The sequence below is a fragment of the Mus caroli genome, chromosome 12 (assembly GCF_900094665.2).
Source record: "Mus caroli chromosome 12, CAROLI_EIJ_v1.1, whole genome shotgun sequence".
Lineage (NCBI taxonomy): Eukaryota > Metazoa > Chordata > Mammalia > Rodentia > Muridae > Mus > Mus caroli.
In genome coordinates this window covers 77,365,987-77,388,453 of record NC_034581.1, presented here as the reverse complement: position 1 = coordinate 77,388,453, position 22,467 = coordinate 77,365,987, and the positions used below count along the sequence as shown (strand labels likewise).

The 22,467-nt window shown below is 42.6% G+C and overlaps 1 protein-coding gene across 8 annotated transcripts in view; it reads right to left on the bottom strand.

Moving 5' to 3' along the window:
• Rgs6 (regulator of G protein signaling 6) overlaps window positions 1-22,467 on the bottom strand; it is a 516,963-nt gene that overhangs the window by 152,592 nt on the left and 341,904 nt on the right. For all 8 annotated transcript variants that reach the window (XM_029484451.1, XM_029484450.1, XM_021178714.2 and 5 more), the window contains exon 3: window positions 14,345-14,444. In XM_029484451.1, the coding sequence (XP_029340311.1) occupies window positions 14,345-14,444 (100 nt within the window). The remainder of the gene's footprint in view (window positions 1-14,344; window positions 14,445-22,467) is intronic.

The window sequence follows — 22,467 nt, the reverse complement described above, 5'->3', positions numbered from 1 at the left end:
TTCAAAAACAATACTACCAACTAAAGACTAAGTCTTCAAATCATGACCCTGTGGGAGACATTTGAGACCCAAACAGTGACATGTTCCCTTGGCCTAGGTGTCTTCTTTCAGCCATCTCTCCTGGCTAGCCCCAACACACATGTCCTGTCTTGGCTTACTGCTCAGCCCTGTCTTCTCTATTATGGTACACTTCGCCCCTGAATACCACCAAGCATTCACTAAGTGTGTGATTTCATCCCTAACATTTTCTTCCACTGGACCCTACACTTCATATGGTTACCCTTGACTTGTTCTCACAGTATCTACCACCTTCCTCAGTAACTGTTAACATTCCTTCTTGGCACAGGAAATATTAGCTCAATAAGTGAATAATTAAAGACACCAGACAGATGGAGGACATGGTGGAGAAGAATCAGAAGATGGCAGAGGGCTGGAGGGATAAAGGAGCTGGAGAATTAACATCTGGCCTCCTGGAGGAGAGAGATTCACCAGCCACTGTGGATGAAGCTGCACCCAGTTAGCTCAATGCCTTTCATCATCAAAATACACTGGCAACTATTAAGTCACGTGTGTTGGATGCCCTCTGAGAGCAGGGCCAACTCCCCTTTGCCTTGGCCAATTACCGCTAATGACTTCTCAAACATGACAGCTGTTATTCTTAACTACTGAAGCAATCAGCCAAACCCGTGTTCAACTTTTCCCCCAATGTTTGAGTTGCTTTAAAATAAAAGTAAAATTTGGAAATGTAGCAGTGTCTTCAGAATAAATTAGTGAGGATCTGAGGAAGAGAAAAACAATTAACACTTGTGTGAGATACGGCAACGCTTCCTTCCAAGGGCAATTTATATAAGAAAACCGTTTGGGGGGCTGGTTTTAGTTGACTGATTCACGTGTTTGTATTTGCAAGGTATGTCTCAATGCCAGCTTCTTCGTCTAGCTTCAGAGCCCAGCCTCCTAAACCCTGGACACGATCCTGGAGAACGAAGCTTGAGAATAGCTCTCGATGGCTGATGTTTGCCTATAGCCCCAGAAAGGAAGAACCACTGATCTCGAAGGGTCTGCTTGTTATATCTTAAGCCCTGGAATGAGAGCCAAAACACTTGGCTTGAGCTCCAGCCTCACTGGGAGATAGCTTTGAGACCTTGGGAAGCTCATGCAGCCAACTTGTGGAAATCCAGACTCCTAGTGTTACATGAATCATTGGATGAGATCACAAAAGACCTTGAACCCCAGTCTTCTGCTGTTTCTGAGGCTTTCTCATCCCTGCAGCGACTCTGAGGCTTTCTCATCCCTGCAGCGATTGTGTTGAGCTGTCTGGCTCAGACAAGCACCAAGACTCCTGGGAAGCCAGTGTAGATGCTGAATTCAGGGAATTACCACCTCTAGCTTCCCTCATTCCTCACCCAGTCTTTTTTCTCCTCTGAATGTCTTTCACACAGACATTCTAGATCTGAGGAGACCATTTCTTAGGTATGTGTACTGGCACAACTTGACACAGCTGGAGTTATCACAGAGAAAGGAGCTTCAGTTGAGGAAATGCCTCCATGAGATCCAACTGTAAGGCATTTTCTCAATTAGTGATCAAGGGGGAAAGGCCCCTTGTGGGTGGGACCATCTCTGGATTGGTAGTCTTGGTTCTATAAGAGAGCAGGCTGAGCAAGCCAGGGGAAGCAAGCCAGTAAAGAACATCCCTCCATGGCTTGTGCATCAGCTCCTGCTTCCTGGCCTGCTTGAGTTCCGATCCTGACTTCCTTGGTGATGAACAGCAGTATGGAAGTGTAAGCCAAATAAACCCTTTCCTCCCTAACTTGCTTCTTGTCCATGATGTTTGTGCAGGAATAGAAACCCTGACTAAGACAGTATGTGATAGCATTAGATCACATTCTTCTTCCAAGACAATTAAGATTTACAATGAACAACAACAACAACAACAAAAAAGATTTACAATGGACACTATGATACTATATCCTTTCTTCTTCCCAACAGACTGGTCAGCACTGCCTTCTGGAGACACCACTGTGGCTCCTGTGAAAAGCTGCTCCCAAGAACTATGGCTCTTTCTACCCTTTTGTTTGGTTTTCCTCAATGATAAAGACTGATATGTTGTCTTAAGGACTTCTTCAGTTTCCTACACTATGCTGAAGTCCTACACTACACAAGTGTGTGCTGTCCTTGAAGTCCAGCTTGACTTTTAATTTAAATTTAAATTTTAATTCTAGCCTTGACTTTTAATTTGGGGATATGCAATGGAATTCAAAGAGTTTATGAAAATCAACTCAACAGATTCATTAATTAACACAGCTCTAACAGTTTTGCCCACATGAGATAGCCTTTTCCTTCATTAATGTAGAAAAAGCAGTTCAACTTGAATATGAGCTAGCTGAATGGTTTTCTTTTGGTTTTCCCCTAAGTCTTGATAAACATTTTGTGTCTGAATGGCTGAAGAAACAAATAGCCAAGCATAATTAATATGGCTCTTGAGAAGTGAACAATTATACCGCTTGGGGTATTCCTATTAATAACAACCAGTTACCAAATGTTCCCAGACTGTGCTGGGACCTGGGATTTGGATCATGGATCATGGGAGATAGAACTTTATCTTTCCATTTTGAGGATTTCTTTAGGTGATTCCCACCTTTCACCCCTGCCTCCTACAAGCAGCATGATCCCAGCCGTCACCCCAGGGAGCAGTCAGGGTCCCCCGTATTTACACCTTGGAGGGGTGACCAGTGACAGCAAAAGACTTGGAGTCTCAAAAGGACTTAAATCTCTGAGGGCCCCTGGCAAAGCTGTGACAAATGAAAGAAGGAAAGGAAGCTGAAGGAGAAGACACCCCCCCCCCAGGGGACCTGCCATGCCATCTATAGAACAAAGACTTGGACATCCAGAGACAATTACTGCCTTCCTTCAGAAGAAATAGAGGGAGCCAGATAGTCGCGCAACTCTGCTCCCGAGCTCCAAAGTCTTCTTCCCAGCATGTTGGAGGAACAGAATTAATGAGTTGAGCAGATGGCCAGAGATAATCAGCAGAGTTTCTCACAGGAAAGGAGGGTAAGTTAAACACTCTATGTTAAAAAATAGTGAGCACCCAGCACAACATACAAACCACAGGGAATGCACTTATCAGTTCTCCTGGTGTTGCAATAAAATATCCCAGCAAAAGGCAGGGGAAGGATTTACTTTGGCTTAGCTGGTCTCATGCATCCAAAGTCAGGAAGCAGGGAGGGGTGGAGGCCGGTACCCTGCTTGCTTTCTCCTTTATATTCTGAAGACCACAGCCCATGGAATGGGCTGCCCACAGTCAGGTGAGTCTTTTAATCCCTCTTCACCTTATCTAGATAATCCCTCACAGGCATTCATAGAGCCTTGTCTCTGGGTGCTTCTTGCTCTTGTTAAAGTGTCAACCAACACTAACCACATGAATTTGTTTAATCGTCTCAACAAGCACCTCAAGTGAATAAATACTATTGTTACTAACAGCTCTGATTTAGAGATGAGGAAACAGAGGTATGACAAGGGTAAGTGAAGTGGCCAAAGCAGACAGCCAGTAAGTACTAAGATAAAGATGACACAGAGGTGACTCAGGTGACATGACCAGGTAGGAACAAGGCTGTCTGCAGGGGAATGATCACGTTTCCATCCAAGTGCAGAAGAGCCACCTACCCTTCTTGCTGTGGTCCTGCAGCCTTGTTTATTCATGGCCCAAATGCATCCAATTGAGAACAGGCTTTGCCTGTGTTGCTAATTAAAGGTCAGCTCATCAAGGGACTGCCACCCCACTTGTCTCACCAGAGTTGTTTGCCCACGTTGTATATGATCAAAGCCAAACCTAAAACCAACAACAGGGAGAGGGGAGGATTCTCCCACAGGCCTTCAGGATCAGCCATGTTGAATGGATGCCCTGATCCATCCCCTGTCCTGTTTCTTCATCTTTATAACACAGAACTCAGGGTTTAACTCATTGTTGAAAGCTGGTACTAAGGTTTGAGACAGGACTGTGTCCAATCCCAAACTAGTAGGAGTACACTTTACTGAGATGTTGGGAGACCCCACAGAACTGTGGGCTATCTAAGTCTGTGTCCAAGTGGAAGATAGTCTTATTAAATAGAACTCTTTGGTCAAAATAGCTTGGGAGTGACATAGTTGTTTAGAACCATGTGATGACAAAATAAAGCAGGTGAGCTTTTGCCAAGTTCTGTTGTTAGCACTCTTAATTCTCTAAAGATTCTCCCTCCCTTTCCCTTTGCATGTGTGGTGTAGCCCCCACAGCTCTGCCTTGGCTTGCCCTTAGAGGATCCATCCACCCTTGAGAAGGGCAAAGCATGAGCTTCAGGTGAGAGAACATAGTACTGATGATGGAGTTCTCTGTCTTTTTCTTCAGTGTTTCTTGGGACTGGACTAATACTCCACATTGCCTGTTTATGATTGTTAATAAGTGGAGTAGGTTAATGACCAGGGAACAGTCAGATGGATCATGTTACATGTATGTTCACAATAGTGTAGCATGTGGGTTAAACACACAGTGCCCATCCGGGCATGCTAATGTGTGATGGCTGTTCTTGTCAGCCTGGTTCTATCTGGAATTAACTAAAACCCAAATGACTGGGTGCACCAGTAAGGGACTTTTTTTTTTTTTCTTAATTAAAGAATTTGAAGTAGGGAAGACACACTTCTAATTTGGAACTTTAAGATAGAAAGATCCACCTTTAATCTGGGTCACACTTTCTGTTGACAGCCTGTATAAAGAACACGGAAGAAGAAAGCTTGTCTCTCTCTCTCTCTCTCTCTCTCTCTCTCTCTCTCTTTCTCTCTGCCTGCTTGCCCTTGCTCTCCCTGGCAAGTTCATTGTCTCACTGGCATTAGAACTTTCTTATTGGGATTTTGAGATACACTGAAGACCAGCAGAAATATCCAGCTTCATGGGCTGAACAACCACTGGATTCCTGGACCTTCCATTGGTAGACAGCCATCATTGGACTAGTTGTACCACAGCCCACAAGCCATTCTAATAAATCTGCCATATGTATGTGTATATATATATATATATATATATATATATATATATATATATATCGTATATATGAATATATAGTGAATATGTATATGTATTCATATATATATATTTGACCACATTGTGTACAGTGTACAATACCTGTGTACATGTGACCACACCTGTGTACATGTGACCACACCTGTGGATATGCAGCCATGCACATACAACTTTGACAAGTCTGTAGTTTCTCAGTCACAGAATCCTGAAAACCAATTTTATTGTGACATACATCATTGGTGTAAACAAAAAATGTAAATACAAACGTTTTAAAGTTATAATAAAATGACCACTATGTTCTGATTTTCCAGAAACATAAACAGCCCGAATACCTCTAAGATCTGGCTGCCTCTGCACCTTCCTACTTTTCTGCTTTTCCTACAAGAGCTAGCTCACCCATCCGAGTTTTCATTTCTACTTCTCAGCCAAAGACAGCAGAGCCCTTAAGTATCATATTACTTAATTTTGTCTACTTTTGAATGTCATGCACATGGTTTCATGGTATGCATCTTTCTTATGTATCACTTCCTACTTTGTTTCTGAGTTGTATCCTCCTAAGGAGTAGCTCTTGGCCTTCATGGCCGTGTACAGTCTTACTCTTTGCCTGTGCATTTCTTTTCTGTCCACAGCCAACAGCCCAGCCCAGATTAGCCCAGAAGTTGCTGACACGAAGAGTAAAGTGTCTCTTCCCTGGGCCATAGCACGTCCCTAGTAATGAAAACAAGAGCTCATGAATATTTATGAGTTTATGTGAACAGTGACTGTCACCACGTGGTGTCTAATGAGGGCTGCCAATTCACACTCTTCTTAGTCACAGATTAGCACTTCTCCCATACACCTTGTGTACTTGGCACAGTCAAAGACGTTGAGTTTTTTCAGCTTGGCAAGTTGAAATGGTGTCTTTCCATAGGTTCAGTTTGCATTTCTGAGATGATTGGGGCCATTGGACAAGTGGTACGTTTGATAGTGACTTACATTTCTTCTTCTATAAAATGTTTGCCTGTGATTTTTGTCCATTTTCCTATGATTCTGTCAATATCTCAATTTGTAGGAGTCTTTCATATATTCCTGACCCTAATGTCTTGTTACACCAGGTTATGAATGTCTTTTCCAAGTCTGTGGCCACTTTTAGGTTTTTTAAAAATGATATTTTATAATAAGTTTATCATTTAATAAGCTCTATTAGTTATTACCCAAACGGTCCCCAATAATCCAGTCAGAGTCCATAGATTGTCAGCTTTAGCACAAATACTGGGGGATTGTCCCTAATCTATATTTCTGTTTGCTAGACTGGTAATTCCCAGCTGTGCTCCCCAAATATTTGCTGCTTGGATCTCCCCCTGGTTACTTCTGCTCCATTAGTCTGTCCTGGGGGTGCATTCCACTCAGGCATGTGCTCCTGGCCCGTCACTCTACTAGAGACCTCCTGTTCTCTCTGTCTTCTTCCTCCTTCACTCTCTCCTTCTTTCCATGGTCCCTACCTGCAACCCCCAGTCCAGTAACTGAAACTCCCTCTTTTCTATTCTCCCCAGTAATTGGTACCCACCTTTATTTAACTAATACTTTTATATTGGGGAGGAAAGTTTGCATAGCATCAATCACTTGGTGCATGTGAGGATCTCCTTGTCCCGGGCAACCGGGTCTTGAGGGTCAGTATTTAGCATTTAAATACACAGCAGCGCCAGACCAAAGCTCTTAATTTTTATCAATGTCTGAAAAGTATTAAAATATGGATTTTTAATATCTGATTTGATTGGATTCATTTTTAAAGACATATATAGATGGGCATTGGCTGTTCTCTTGGATCATGCCAGCCAAAAACATGCTAACCCATCAACTCCTCTCAGCTTGTGTGCCTTTACTTCAGAGTATTTCTGAAGTAGAGCCTGGAGAAAGATAGGCTGCTTCTGTTTCTTGTATAATAATCTGTTGTTGCTGCTGTTGTTAAAAGACAGTTTGTTACATATAGCATTCCTAGTTGTTGCTGTCATCAAGGACTTTGAAGATTTTCTTCCTCTGTAGTGTGGCGTAGTTTCTTCCATTTTTACACAGAAATCATCTGTGTAATTTTTGTTTTTATTTGTTTTTGTTTTTTTTTCAAGACAGGGTTTCTCTGTGTAGTCCTGGCTGTCCTGGAACTCACTCTGTAGACCAGGCTGGCCTCAAACTCAGAAATCTACCTGCCTCTGCCTCGCAAGTGCTATGATCAAAGGCATGCGCCACCACTGCCGGGCTATCTGTGTAATTTTTAAACATGTAGGTAATTTGCTTTTCTTTCTAGTCATTTTGAAGATCTTCTTGTGGTATTCCATGTTCCACAAACTGACACCACTAGCTAGATATGAATTTCTTTCTTTCACTTTCTTTAGATTTTTCAGTTAACATGAGAAAGAAGAGACAGTTTGAGAAGAATGGGCCTTCTAAATTCTCTGTTATTTCCTTCTCAAAAATTCATTATGGGATACAATGTATCACTTTTTGCCTCCAACAATTTTGCGTTAGCTGTTTCTGTCTTTGAGGGTCACATTCTGAGCTCTTTCATCTGTGCTGTCTGCCGTTTGTCAATTCTCTTTTTAGCTAGGTCAAAATGTCACTTCTTAGCTATATAGTTGGATGTTTCTGTTCACTTTCTAATTTCAACTACTGTACTTTTCATTTCCAGATAGTTCATTTGGCTCCTTATCAAAATTTCTAGTCCATTTGGGGAATAATTCATCTTTGTTAGTGTTACCAACCTGAATGTGCCTCAGATTCTGGTCTGACCTAGGAAGCTAAGCAAGCCTGGCTAGTTCTTGGATGGGGGACTACTTCATCTTCTATCATTTAAAAGACTTCTAAAAGCCTCTTATATCTTTCTAAAAATTAGATTAAATACATAAAATCATAGCTATAGTTTTGATCCCCAAGGATAGTGATTTCCTATGACATGATCTAGTCACTCTTTTATAATCTAAATGTAATTCCAATGGATTATACAATCTTAAATTCCAACATAATTCTTGACTTTCACTCATATTGTTTTTCATGTTTCTACGATTATTTATTCTTATGGAAACCTTTACTTAAAATGGGAATCAATACTTAAAACGCTTTCTCTAGGGGCCAAAGAGATTGGGTAAAGTACTAGCCATGAAATTTTTTGACAACTCAAGTTTCATCCTTTGAGCCCTTGTAAAACAGCAGATGCAGTGGCACACATCTGCAGTCTCAGCTCTCCTACTGCAAGATGGGAGGCACAGAGAAGCTTACAAGTGGCCAGTTATCCTGGAATGTGACTCACAGATAGCAGCAGAACATGGAAAAGACCCTGCCTTAACAACATGAAAAGAGTATCAACCCCCGAGAGTTGTCCTCTCATCTCCATATATATCAAGGCACTTGCGCGCACCCCCCCCCAAACTGAATGAATGAGTGAATGAATGAATGAATGAATGAATGTAATTCTTTTAAACAAACATCTTCCTCCAGAGTGAGATGTGCTCATTTCTGATAGGCACCTAAGGCTGTACCAGAGAGACTTGAAATTGTTTGTTTGGAGTTCAGGGCTACAGGAGGTTTAGTGGGATAACTAGCAAGAGGAGACCAGAATTCAGGATTATGACTAATCCAGGGAGACTTTTCATTGTCTTCTCCTTCCTGTTCTGTCCTTAGCTGAAGTTAACACCATTTCCTTACTACCTCCCCCCCTCACAAAGGCTTCTAGACACTTCTGTCACTATAACTGACTTTCTCATTTATATACACACAAGCACCTCCCCTCCCCCTTTCACTCACACACACTCACACACCTTTTAAAAACGTAGACCCCTGCCAGGCAGATAGATGCTCTGTGAGAGAAGCTACTCCTACATGGTAACCACTTAAATGAGCTGCACCAAGCAGTGTCATTGTGACATCTCGATGGCCCTGTGACTAAACACAGAAGTCCAAGCCTCCTGCTATTACTTGAGACTGTAAATTCAGACCCCACCATGAAGTGATTTTCCTTTTTCCTATTTTCCTCAAAAAAATTTATCTAATTGTACACTTGTGCAGTTTAAAAATCCAAGTTCTCTTTTCACCTTAACTTCTTTCCCTTCTACCAGCCCCATTTCAAGGACTTCATGGTGAAACAGCCCTTCATCTCTCCACTCTGTCTGATCCCAAGGGTCACAGGGATCCTGGCACATCATGTCATTCTGTGGACTCTATTTAGTCCACAGAATTGATGGACTAAAGAAATAGACTCCATGGGTCTCTGGTTTAGGAAGCAAACCCACAAACTCCCAGATGTACTTGATGGATATTATTATTATTTATTATTATTATTACTCAGAGGAAAGGAAGGGCTATGGGTTCAACAGCTCATAAGAATCCAGCCAGGAAAGGGGATCAACTCCCCCTCCCCGCACCCAGAGTTTCTTCAGGAGCCCTCCTCACTTTGTTTAGTGGGAAGAAACATTTGGATCCTGGAAGGATTGTTTAGAAAATCAGATACAGTCTAGAAGCATGTCGTTTGTCTGGTTGGTTGTTTTGCTCCAACCTGAAGTTCTGCTGGGGAAACATGTTTTGTAGCCGCCGCAGCAGGTATGAGCTTAGGATGCGCTTGGTTCCTTTTACTTCTCTGACATATCTACTTCTGCATTTTCCCTCATGACCTGAAGCAAGAGGGGGCCCTCACCAGAAGCTGCCCAGATGGTAGCACTGTGCACCAAGCTCCAGTCTCCATCTGTGAGACAGAATAACCATGTTTTCCCCTTTAACCTGTCCAATCTCAGTATCCAGTTCAGTAACAGAAAATAGACTTGGAAGAATGTCTTCTTCCCACTCCCCCTCACCATCCGTCTCAGCAGTACATTTACACACGCTAGTGTAAAGGTAAAAAGGGTCTATGCAGTATTAATAGTCGACAGCAGTTATCTATTATAAGCTCAATGTGTGTTTCTGTTTATTATTATTTCTCAGAATAGCACTCCAAGGACATACCTGAGGAATATGTAGGGCAGAATACTGTAGAAGATACTGAGGGAAAAGTGTTCTTGCAACTAGAAAATGATGTCTTAGGAACACAGAGAGAGGTTAAGGATTGTATCTTAAGTTTTATATAAAATCCTTTTGTTAGTCTTCCTCTATGCAACTCTTTATAGTATAGAGAGGAGGCAGCAGGCTTAAGGAAGTAGGCAGCTATTGCTGCTCGTCCGTCCACCACTCAGGGACCAGTGGCCACACTAGTGTTTTGATCCTTTCTTTAAAACAGGCTCATTATCTCAGAGTCAATGACAACATATCTGGATTTCATTTTCATCTCAAATTTTATCTCACTGTAAAATATTTTGTGTGTGTGAGTGTGTAGAAATGTTTAAAAAATAAGCTTTAGAACACAATTAGCGGGTTGTGTGATGTATTTTCACTTTTAATAAATGAGCTGTCCTTCATTCAACTTAGTGTTTCTTCTCATAGGAGAAAAAAATCAAGCAAGGGAAAATGTGGAGAGATGAATTAATGTGACATTTAGAGCAAGCTTTTAATGACATGAAGGGCAAGAACATCAGAGCTCTGCCTTTTTTCCTTCCATGATTACAACTTGACATATTTCAGAATGTTGTTACTAAAATGAACTTCTTTAAGCAGAAAATAAAAAAGTGCAAATGTGAAAGAGAAGGTAAGATAGCCAAGTCATATTGGTAGGGGCAGTCGAAGTGAAACTCAGACTGGTGTATGCATCGCCGTTCATAGACTTGGCAGGAAGAGGCCCTGTGTTTTCTTCATTCCAGGCTGCCTGTGGAAGGCAAGAGTGAGAAGGGCCTTGGACAACACTTAATCCAGATGAGGAAACAGACCTAAAGAGGATGGTGGTCAGATCAAGGTCACAGAGGCAGTTTGCAGCCATGAACACTCTCTCTGAAACCTCTTGCCAATAAATGCAATAGAAAAGCCATAAAATGTTCTCATTGCCATCAAGCTCAGAGAATGAACTTGTGGGCTGAGACAGAGATAGAGATGCACGTGGGCAAATTGTGCTGGGATGTTTAATAAAAACATAGGTGCATACCTGGAATATTTTCTGAAATTTTTTTTGTACAGTAAAAAAATTCAAAAGGAGAGCAAACTGCGTATAATTTTAATTATACCCAGCCTTCTTTTCTTTGACTGGGAGAGGGAGGCGCAATGGAGATGAATGACTTGAAGCAACAGGGAGGCAAGGAACATTCAATTCATTATAAGGAAGAAGTTTTCAAAGGTCAGTGTTGTCTGAGGATGGGCTGAGAGATGAGAACATTCATCATTGGAGGTTATTAAAGCAGAAGCTGGGAGAATGTGGCAGGGCTTACAAATGCAGACAGGCTGTAGAGACAACCTGGGAAGCTGCTGAAAACAGATTTCTGAGTCTGAGCCCAAGAGGGTACCCGGGGACTATATCTTTAAGAAGCCATATAAGTGATTCTCCTGTTCAGAGAAATGCATCAGGCTTTTAAGGGAGTGTTGTAACCCAAGAGTCTACAATTTTGTGTATCAGTGGTTTGCAATGGGCAAGGAATCCACATTCTAGTTTGGGTTCTGTCTCTGTATTTTTTTTTTTTTAACATATTGTGTCATGTCACTGGGACTCAGATTTCCTTCCTATAAAACCAAGTGAAATTAGATGTTTCTTAGAGCTCCTATATGCTAGGAGTTGGGTTTCTGGGGTTAGCTTGGAGATTAATCTTCAAAGTTGCTGGAAAATTCTTTAGGACATTCAGGTGTTGGGGGAATTATCTTGGAATGGCTATCAGTGACAGCTGGGCAAGGCTGTGTGACATGGCTGCTTTCATGGAGTTGTTAGGCATGCTGCCCAGGATCTGTCTGCCTCTCGCTGGACAGGTGGGGAGGAGATAGGGTTGGAAACTGGGAACTTGGGAAACTTGCCTCTTGCTTCAATTATCATCTTTGTGACCCAGTTACTATGCAGGAAAGGAGATCTGAGGAGGCTCATCTGCTATCCAGTGACATTGAAGTGACCTTCTGTGGATATCATGCTTAGAATCTACACCTCTGTATGAGGAGCTGCTAAGGCATGGCTCTGTGCTTCTTGCAAATGAGGCTTGCTGAGCCTTGGTGATGATCTGATAATGGGTTCTACTTTGTTCTCCCCTCTCCAACTTTCTATCCATTTCCCCACATAACATTTATTTGCTAAGTCTTACCCTTGCAGTTCTTCATTTCTCACCTTTTAAGAATGTAATTGTGTTGTAATAGTTTGCCTTTTATCTTCTCCTCCTAACTATGCCAATCTCTTATTTCAGTATATTTCCTTTGGGGCCTTCCCAATCCCAACCTAGCTAGACACAGATGGAACAGCAGACATTTCTTTATCAACTTTACCCAAGGAATATCTAAGAATTTACTTAGGAGTTCCTAATGGGAGTGACAATAATCTCTTTGATATGTCAATGGGGGAAACTTCAAACTCAAAAATCCCAGAAGGTATGGGCAAGCAGGTTATCTCTTAACTAGGTAGAGAGTACCTTATAGATAAACACATGGAAGTTGTAGTATCTTGTCAAGTCCTTGGACATCATGAGTCTCCCATTTATATTTTTTTTCTATAAAGTGTCTCCAGATATTCAATCCCTTATTTCAAATTGTGTCCTAGACAGAACCGTCTGATGCCTTTCCCAATCTCAACTCAAAGCGAACCAACACTATCCTTGGATCTATTTTCTCAAACTCACAACTTTCTCAAGCCTATACACTGGGCCAAGGAATCTCCTTTACATACGATAGCTTACAACAATACAAGGCATAAAGATTTTTATTAGATGCATCTATTTTCAGGTCTGATAGCACACGTTTGTAAATCTAATACTTGGGAGGTTGAGGCAAAAGTTCAAGGTCAGCCTGGAGTACATAGCAAGTTCAAAATCAGCTTGCTCTCAAAAGGGGAAACCCTATCACAAAGACTCCTATCTTGTGAGTAAACACCCAGGAGGCATAAGCAATGTCTACACTACTAAGAAACTGTCAAACTCCATTCAGGGTAGCTGCAGCATTTCACACTCCCTTCAACAACAAGAAAAAGCTCCAATGCCCCCATGTCATACCAGCACCACCAGAATATTTTAAGTTATCATTTTAGCTACCGAGTTGCATGACAGATACCTAGTTCTGATGGCTCCTGAATTTTGGAAAGCAAATAGCTAAATTTTGGGAATGAAAGAATCACCAAAATGTTTGCCTAAGTCCGTCTACTTATTTGTTTGGATAGCAAGGGATACATACTCTACAAGAAAGCTATGAAGAAAAAATAATGACTTAATCAACTAAAATAGAGAACAAACAGGGCGGGGAAGAATTCAATTTACTAGCACTTAACAAGAGGACTCTAAGATATTGATGTTATTTATAAAGCAAAATGCTATGTGATGTCTCTATGATTTTTTTTGTAACTATAGGCATGTCTAATATATTTCACAAAGACTTTAAAGGGGGGCTGGAAAGGCCCCTCAGCAGTTGACAGTACGATGCTGCTTTTGATGAGGACCTGAGTTCAGTTCCCACAGCCACACTGGGAGGCTCACAACCACCAGGAACCCCAGCCGGAGGGCACTTCATGCCTCCGTCTGGCTTTTATAGACACCCCTACTTATGTGTGCATGCATGTGTGTACACACAATTAAAACATAAGAAAATCTTAATTTCTGAAGAAAGAAGCTTGACTATATTGAACCACAAAAAGGTAACAGAATGCAGAGCCATATTTTAAAATTCCTTTCTAAAAGGAGTTGGAGCACAGTAGATTAAAAACTTAGCAAAAGCACTTTATAGAATTTGAGCATTTCTTAAGACACAAAACTTTCCTTTAAATGTGCTTAAATGGAGCTAGGCATGGTGGTACATACCTGTTATTCCAGCACTGGGAGACCAAGGCATGAAGACTACAATTTCAGGATCAGCCTGAGTTACATAGTATAGTCATGTCCTCAGTGAAACAGGCAAACAAACAAGCCCCACAAAATGAAGCCTGCTTAATGTTTATGAGCACGTCGGCATTTGTTTATAGCCACAGGCCACACTGCTAACCTGTCAGTTCATCTACTCCCACAGGCAGTAGCTACACACGCTTGAAAGGCTCATAACACTAAAGTGGTTCTTAATGATGTGCAAAGTGTAGGCTTTTACTAAAAACTGAGACTGGGAGGGGCTTCGAGTCAAGATCCTCATAGAGGTTTTCATGTTAGTCTTCAGTTCCCTAGACACCCCCACATCACTGTCTAAATCACATAACTCTTTAATAGTCATTCTGGTTGTCAGTGACACCTTCTAAGGATATGTTACCTGTGACGACACTGGGGATTTTGGAGAGAAAGCTCTTAACTGTTCTGATGGGCACACCCCCTGTCTTGTCATCTTGCATCTTTGTAATGATGTCCTCAATCTGAAAGAGGGTGAAGAAAAGAGGTGTTAGTTGTTTTCTTGCACAGTTGTAAGAAGGGAAGCCTTTATCAAACAGTCCCAGTGTGTATAAGTGTTAATAACAGGCATCAGGGAAAACCCGAGTCAGTCAGGAAACAGTCTCAGTGTCTTCTGGGTATGAGAATATCAGAGCATGTTCTGTAGGAACAAACCCTTAGTGAACAAAGAGAGGAAGGGAGAAGTGATTGGAGTCCTTAATAGGATACCAACATGAACATCATGTGTGATGAGATTTCTTCTCTTTCTCAAAGTAAATTTAAACCATAGAAAACTACCAGAATTGACTCCAAGGAAATGGCAGTTTTCTAAGGTTCATCCTAAAATGTCAACACAAACCAGTCACTGGGAAGTTCAGGCAGGAATGCCTTTGGGAGAGAGACCACAGTGCACAGCAGCAGTTCCATTGGGAGAAACAGAGCAGGGGAGTGATCGGCTAAGAAGGACACATGTCTGTAGGCATGGATTCACAAGCCAATGTCATTTCCTGGGCAGAAATGTCCAGAAGAGGATATAGGAACGTTTGTAACAGGGATATGGATCTTTTTGTTTGGGGAGGTGGAACAGCTAGAGAAGGGGAGAGGCTAGCATGTACTATTGACACAGTTTTGATTCCATAACCAATAGAAATATCTTGGGATAAATTCTCTGAGTAAGTCTTTATTGGGATCACATAATTTTAAAGACAGAAACCTAAAGCTATAACTTACTTTCCTCTAGTTTCACATGCTATGATGGCATTTCAGCGGTAAACTGAGTTTCTCAAAGACACGGGACTAGTAATTGCTTTGGTAGCAATAGATGTGCTGTTAGACACAAAGTTAGGACATGCTGTAATATCATTGCCACCATTAAGATGGTAAGAACGCCTACCAGGAATTCAGAATACATTCCCATCAATACACACAGAATGTACTTGCTCACAAGTCTTTGATTAGAACTAGACATCTAAGCCAGGACTCAAGGCACTATATCTTCTGGTTTTCAGGAGTGGAGAGCTACACATCTGTAGTCAATATCAATGGCTATGGCAGAGGCTAAGAACTCTCTCAGCCATCACCAGGTCCCACAGATGCCCAGTGGCAGAGCCAACTTAGAATCTAGTTGTAGACTCCAGGGCTCAGGTTTTTAGCCCCTAGCCATTCTGCCTTACAACAGGATTCACAGAAAACCAGCCAAGTGTGAAAGCCACTCTTCCCTGAAGATTTCTTGGTTTTGCTGCAAAAGTACTCAGAAAGAGGGACTAAGGATGCGGCTCTAAGGCAGAATACTTGTCTAGAATGTAAAATATCCTGCATCCCATCCCAAGCATCACTAAATAAATACATGAATGAATGAATGAATGAATGAATGAATGAATGAGAGACTGAGAAAGAATCCTAAGGCCCCAGCCCTTCAGATGACAGGGAGTATCTCACAGGCAGGGGCATCTTTCCCTGCAGCCTGATCATCTCTGTTCTATTTAATTATAGTCTAAGAAGCAATCTAATTCCCATTTCCATTATCCACCCCAGGTTCTGCTCAAATCTAAGCTCAACTCAACCAAATAACCAGCCCAAGTATCACTCATCAATGGTGAAGAAGAGCTATTGCTAGAAAAATGGCCATATTTTAAAAGTAATCTATGCGTTTGATCTAGTGTGCTGTTTGAAACCAGAGGCATCAGTTACTTTGATGGTTGCTGTGAGAAAACCAGAAGCACCTTTGAGGATTGACGGGAAACCAATAATTCAATTCAGTTAGACTTCTGAGTAGGCAATAGACAGTAAGAATAATCAGTCTCTGCCACTGTGGGTCAAATGGGAAGAACTGGCTGCCCAGAGGCGTTCCCCATGGCTCCCTTCTCCTCTGCTCAGTTGCTTCCCCATGTGATGGAATCTCAGAAGGACATGTTTACTAAAGATGCATGGATCTCATTATGTTGGTCCACAATATACCAAGAAGTGCACTGTTCATTAGAGGTAATAGCCAGATCAAAAGACCAGTCTTGCTGGGTGTGGTTGCATATGTCTGTAATCCCAGCACCAGGGAAGTAGGGAGGAGAGCATCACAAGTTCAAGACCAGCTAGGCTATGGAGTGAGAACAGAAAAAAAAAAAAAAGGCAGTAACAAGAGGACTGCCAATTCCTTACTGGACTATAAAGGGGATTCCATCCTGAGTGGTTCACAGCATCACAAGAATAGAGAAGGAATTGCTGGTTCTAATGCCTGACTCTGCCTCAGTATTGATACACTGTAGTCCCTGCCCTGGCCTCATGGTGGAAATAAAATCTGCCATTGACATTTTGTCATGAGACTTGCCTGGCTGCTGTTACTGAATAGTGTGGCATGCACTCATCAGGTGCCTGTGCGTGCCAGCTCTCAACCTTAGATAGTTGATGTCCCAAGAAAGGTGTGAGACATTCTCAGTGAGTAACCCCCTATCTTAGGCAACCCAACCCCAGCTTCCTTGCTCACTTGGAAGGAAGAAGCCAATGTGTCTATGCCACTGACCCTGGGATGGTTTACTCTACAGCAAAATAAAGTAAGGCTCTGACAGAAGGCACTTTTTAAAAATTGCCAAAGCCACAACAGATATTTGGCAGGCAATCAGAATGGATGTATTAGATTTAGGGTGCCTTTGGAACCAACCCACTTTAAGAATGCAGAAATTCAATATACAGACAGTATTTACCATCTACTTTAAAACACTCATACAGTCCTGGTTTAGGTGGCTGATTTCACCATTGAGTCAGACAAGGCAACCTTTCCTGATGCCGGACCATCACCCACTACAACACACTCTCTCTGAAGTTCCTTGTCATGCGTTTTGGAGAATTCCCAAGAATTTATAAGAAGGCCTTAGGAACTTATAAAAGCACTGAGAAGCACGGTCAAATACCTTAAACAGATTTCCAATTTGTTTCTCAATCTTAAAAGTTCTGTAGTAAAGATATCAACATGGAGGCCCAGATGGCCTCAGAGCTGGTATGTAACAAAGCTGTAATTCCTACCCCAGTCTTCCTGAATGCAGTATGTCATCAGAATCTATCAAATAGTAACAGTATGTCATCAGAATCTATCAAATAGTAACTTTTCTGCCCTCTCAGATCAGCAGAAATCTTAGCTACCACCCTTCTTCACCTCCCTGGGGATGGGGGAGACAGAAACTGGCTTATATTTTCCTGACGGTTCAGTTTCATCTCACTTTGACACCTTGTGTTCCCAGGGAACAACACAGTAAGTTCCCTGACATCCTTTGATGTGAAGACCCATGTCTTAGTGAACATGGTTGGCCCTACGTGCCCTGTGCCAATCAAGGAGCAGGTGGCCCCAATCTGACAGCCAGGTGAAGCAGAGAAATCATTTGGCCAGCTGGGTTGGTTCTGCCTGGGTGAGCCTCAGTAATAAGGGCGCTCTTCTACAAGGAGCTCAGCACCCAGCACAGGTACAGGGATCCTCCAAATAACAGAATGACAGCAGCCATTACACTACCCACCGGGCTTTCTTTTACATAAGCAATAGACATGATTCACTGAATTAGTGCTGAGCAAGCGGGAGGAAGAGTGACCATCTTTTTAGAAATGGAAGCCTCCTTGAGATCACATGACTGGACTGTGGATTAGAGAAGTTTTCAGCTTCTTCAAAGTGTTCCACTTCTTTAGGGACGTCACTACCCTGTCTCTGCAGTGATATGTGCGTTTACTGGGTGGATAATCCAGTTTGAAAATATGAGAGGCTGGCTTCTTTGACCTGCCCAATGAAAAACTGTCTGAGGGGTGACAGCATCGCAGGTTGGAGGTAGGGTTGGGTAGGATGGGGGAGTACTGATTTTTTTTTTAAAGACTACACTAGGTGGATGACGTCAGAGCCAGACAAAGATGTAGGTAGCCCCAAGAGCTCCTAGCACCAGTCCTTCTTGGTCAGTTCAGGCCTTCTCATCTCTGCCTTTTTGGATGACATTCCTGTCCGAAATGACAAAGGACCCATGTTAGTATTGTTTGTGCAATTTAATGAGCCAATGGACTAATTTATTTATCTCATGCAGTGTTTCTTCAGCAGAGGATTAAAAAATGTCAAGTGTAGAGAAATTATAGTGTAATTATCGAAAAGAAAAATGCCTATAACTTAAGGAAGGAAGTTACACATTTATAAAAAAATTATGACAATATAAACAAACCGATGCCCTGGGCCTCTGGCATGGAGACCTTCTTATCCAAGTTGACTTTGCAACCAGCCACCTAGTTCTCCTTTGGCTCTTGCATTGAATTAAAGACCTAGTCTTTCCTTGTGTCTGCGAATGAGTGACATTGATTCTGTGGACACCCTCTTGTCAGCCCAGAGGCAGGAATTTGAGCTGATGACAATCACGATTCACAATGTGAAGTGTGCATGCTTTGCTGAGCTTCATCTCGCCCAGCTGGCTCCCAGAAGGTCACACATCATATCTTTGTTTGTCCATAAAAGTATAATACAACTGTTATTTTTCCAGCTCTTAAAGCTATTCAGGTTTACTTAACCACTTTTAATGTCAGGCCCTGTGTTCGTGTCTATAGTTAAAAAGGCAGATAGGTGGGCTCGGGAGGTAGCCTAGTGGGTAATGTTCTTGCTCTAAAAGTATGAGCACCCAAGTTTGAACCCTAGAGGTTACATAAAGCTGGACATACAACGTGTATCTATAACTCTAGTGCTCCTAAGCGAGAAGGAGGCAGAGATAGAAGAATGCCCAGGTAGAAGAATGAGCCAGTTGCTCTCCCATAGACAGCAGTGACCAATTATGGAGACCCTGTCTCAAACAAAGTAGAAGATGAGAAATGATGCTGGAGGTTATTCTCTGACCTCCACATGTGCACCATGGCACACATGCACCTGCATCCTTACTTATGATTGCTCATCCATGTGTATGTCTATCCACATGCATTGTATACACACCACACACACACACACACACACACACACACACACACACACACACTGTATATACAGCACACCAGTGTATCAGAAGAATTCATTATCTTTCATAATGGACTACTACGGTTAGTGATTCGGGGATCCAGGATTGTGGGTTAAGAATGTATTGGAGATGGCTGGGCCAAAGAAGTGAAACACTAAAGGACCCCCTTCAGGAAGCTCTTGGCATGAAGTCCAACAGTTTGGACTCACCAGACATTTTTGCTGTCCCAGTTCAAGGCCTGAAGTGAATCTTGGGACTTCATCTTCTAGCTATAGCAATGCTAGTTAACAGTTTTGAGGGAAACTGATGTTTGAATCACCATGTCAGTGATGACCATAGTAGCGGCCTGCAAGCTGCGGTGGCAGCTGACATTGCTATGGTGCCTCATTTCAGGGAGAAACTTCACATCTCTGTTAACGGTGGAACAAACTGGGGAGAGCCCACATTTGTTTCCTTCCAGAAGACCCCGATAGATGTCGGCTCAAATCTCAGGCCAGAACAGAGTCACACGACTACTTTGAGCTACAAAAAGGATGGGGAACAAAGATTCTTGGTTATTCTAGCCCCTGCACCACATGGAGGCATGGGGGGGGGGAATGGGGGGTGTTAACCAATTAGCATTATCTACTCTGAAGAACCTATAGGTATGGACATTCATAATAGGAAGGACATAATAGGAGGCAAGCCCTGACTCCTCTCTGACCTGTTTTCTACACCGTACGTAACCTGCAAGATATTCTTAAAGGGAATACTCACATTTAACAACATTGCTTCAAGTCTGTTTACAGTGTCTTAGAGTATCTTGTCATAAGCTCTTATAAGACCTCTGTCTTTTCTCTATTTCAGTCATCATATCAATTTGTATTTGCGTGTCCCATTAGACTGTTTTGCTCACCACGGAGCCCTCATTAATATTAAGTGCTCAGCAAACAGCTCAACTGCTCAACGGCAGTCCAAAGTGAATTCAGTGTTTACATCCAAGGGCATCTCGATTTGAGGCCGCGTTCCATAAAAAGACATCTCAAGATTTCATAATTTTTAATAACTACATGTAAGGAGCAACTCCTCAGGCACTCAAGCACCAGCTGAGACCGGAGATGGCTCTCCAAGGATCAGCCTGGCACGCTCTGGGCTCTGCCAGGCAGATGGATGAAAATCACCGGCTGCTTTGGGCTATGGTTTTACTATTACCACATGTAGTGCTTCCTAAGTTACTTTCACGGGAACATTTTCTCCCATTTAATTGAAGAGAAACACAGGGAGAATGGGATTCCAGGATATTGACTAGATAGCTTCATGACACCTCAGGGAAAGCACCTTTATCTGGAGATTGGTAGGGAGGACAAAGCTGGATGCAGCCTTGTCTGTCTGTTGTTGTTGTTGGTTGTTTTTTTTTTTTTTTTGGTTTGTTTGTTTTTACCAGAATCTGCTGTTGCTCTGCAAAACAAGAGAGCTGATTCCTTGGGAGTGATGTGGACTACACAGACTGGAATGTCTGACTGCTGAAGGCCAGCCATAATGGATGGAGCACAAATGACACTGGTCAGTAAAAGTTCCCAGAACTTCTAAAGACCTCAATGCTTCATTGTCATCTCCTCAGATCTGTGTGTCATCTGTTTCTTGACACTTTTTTTTTCTTTACTGGTTAACAGGCCGGTGTTGGTGCTGATGGGTGAAGGAGGCAAACAGTGCAAGGACACAAGAGACTGTCAAGTAGTGAGACTAGCAGCAGAAACGCCAGGGGTTCTTGCTCCACACATGGCTGCATGGATCTCCACACCAGTGGACGAAGGCGTGTCCAGGGGGAACTGGAAATCACCTGAGCATTTAATGGAGTGGGAAAGGGTACAGAAAGTATGTCCATATCACGTGCATATTAGTTTAATACACAGTATGAAAAACAGAAAGACATCCTTCTCCAACAAATGAGCACACACTAATCCCTAGGGCCTGAGACTAAGTTACCTGATTCGGTACCAGGGTCATGTAATAAAGGTTAGGGGCCTTGAACTGGGAGAGTGTTCTGGCCTCTTCAGGTGTGTCCCATTTATTTTCAGTTCTTGACAGCACAGGGCTTTCCTGATTATAGTTGGCTAGAGAGTGGGATGAGAGTATAAAAGGGTCAAAGATCCAGGATTTCCCATTTGCAAATATGGAGGAAGGAGCCAGAAGCCAAGGAGTGCTGGTGGCCTCTGGAAAGACAGAGTCTAAGAACCCAGGCAAAGAAGTAACATGCTGACCCAGAGAAACCTAGTTCAGAGGTCTGGTCTTCCAGAAGTGAGAAGATAAGTTTCATTGTTCAATTTCATTTTAAGCCACAAAGCTTGACATGTATTCTGATCATAATAACTGAAAACATATACACTGTGCCGCCCCTCCACCTCCCCAGACTAGTAAATGTTAGATACTCTGCATTGTTTACAAAATCAGGTGAGTACACCATCCCAGGTGAAGGCAGGGGGTGGGGTGGGGGTTGGGGTTGGGGGAGAAACCTTCCACACTGCTTTCTGTCATTTTGAGCTGTTCAATGGCCAAACTAATAGTCAGCCAGAACCGATCCCAGTCCACTTGGGAGGCGGCAGGGAGGCCAGCAGGCATGTGTCCATTTATAACTTGATACCATTTCCTCCATGGCTTTCTTGGCCCTGGGTCAGAGAGATCAGAGGGCACTCAGGTGCTGCTAAAAGCTATCCTCTCCAGCATCCCATTCTACACAAGCAAAGACTCTGGCCTTGCTCCATTTCTCACTCCCAATTTTACATAGCCACCTATCACGAGAGAGAATCAAACATGAAGGCCAATACAGCCACCAACCTAAAATGCTCCAAATTTGAGCATGAGGGCCACTGTGCTGAATTGTTACAGATACAGTCAAGTCTCAGCATGTGGACTGCCTCTCTCTTCCCACTTCTGAGAGAGTGAAATGGCATAGTCTTCAAACAAAAAATGAGGCTATCGCACAGCTTCTGCTCCAATCCAATTGCGCGGGACCTGAGACTGCATTAGTTAGGGAAGCAGAAACCGGCCTGAGTAGGGCCACAGGCCTCATCCGGCC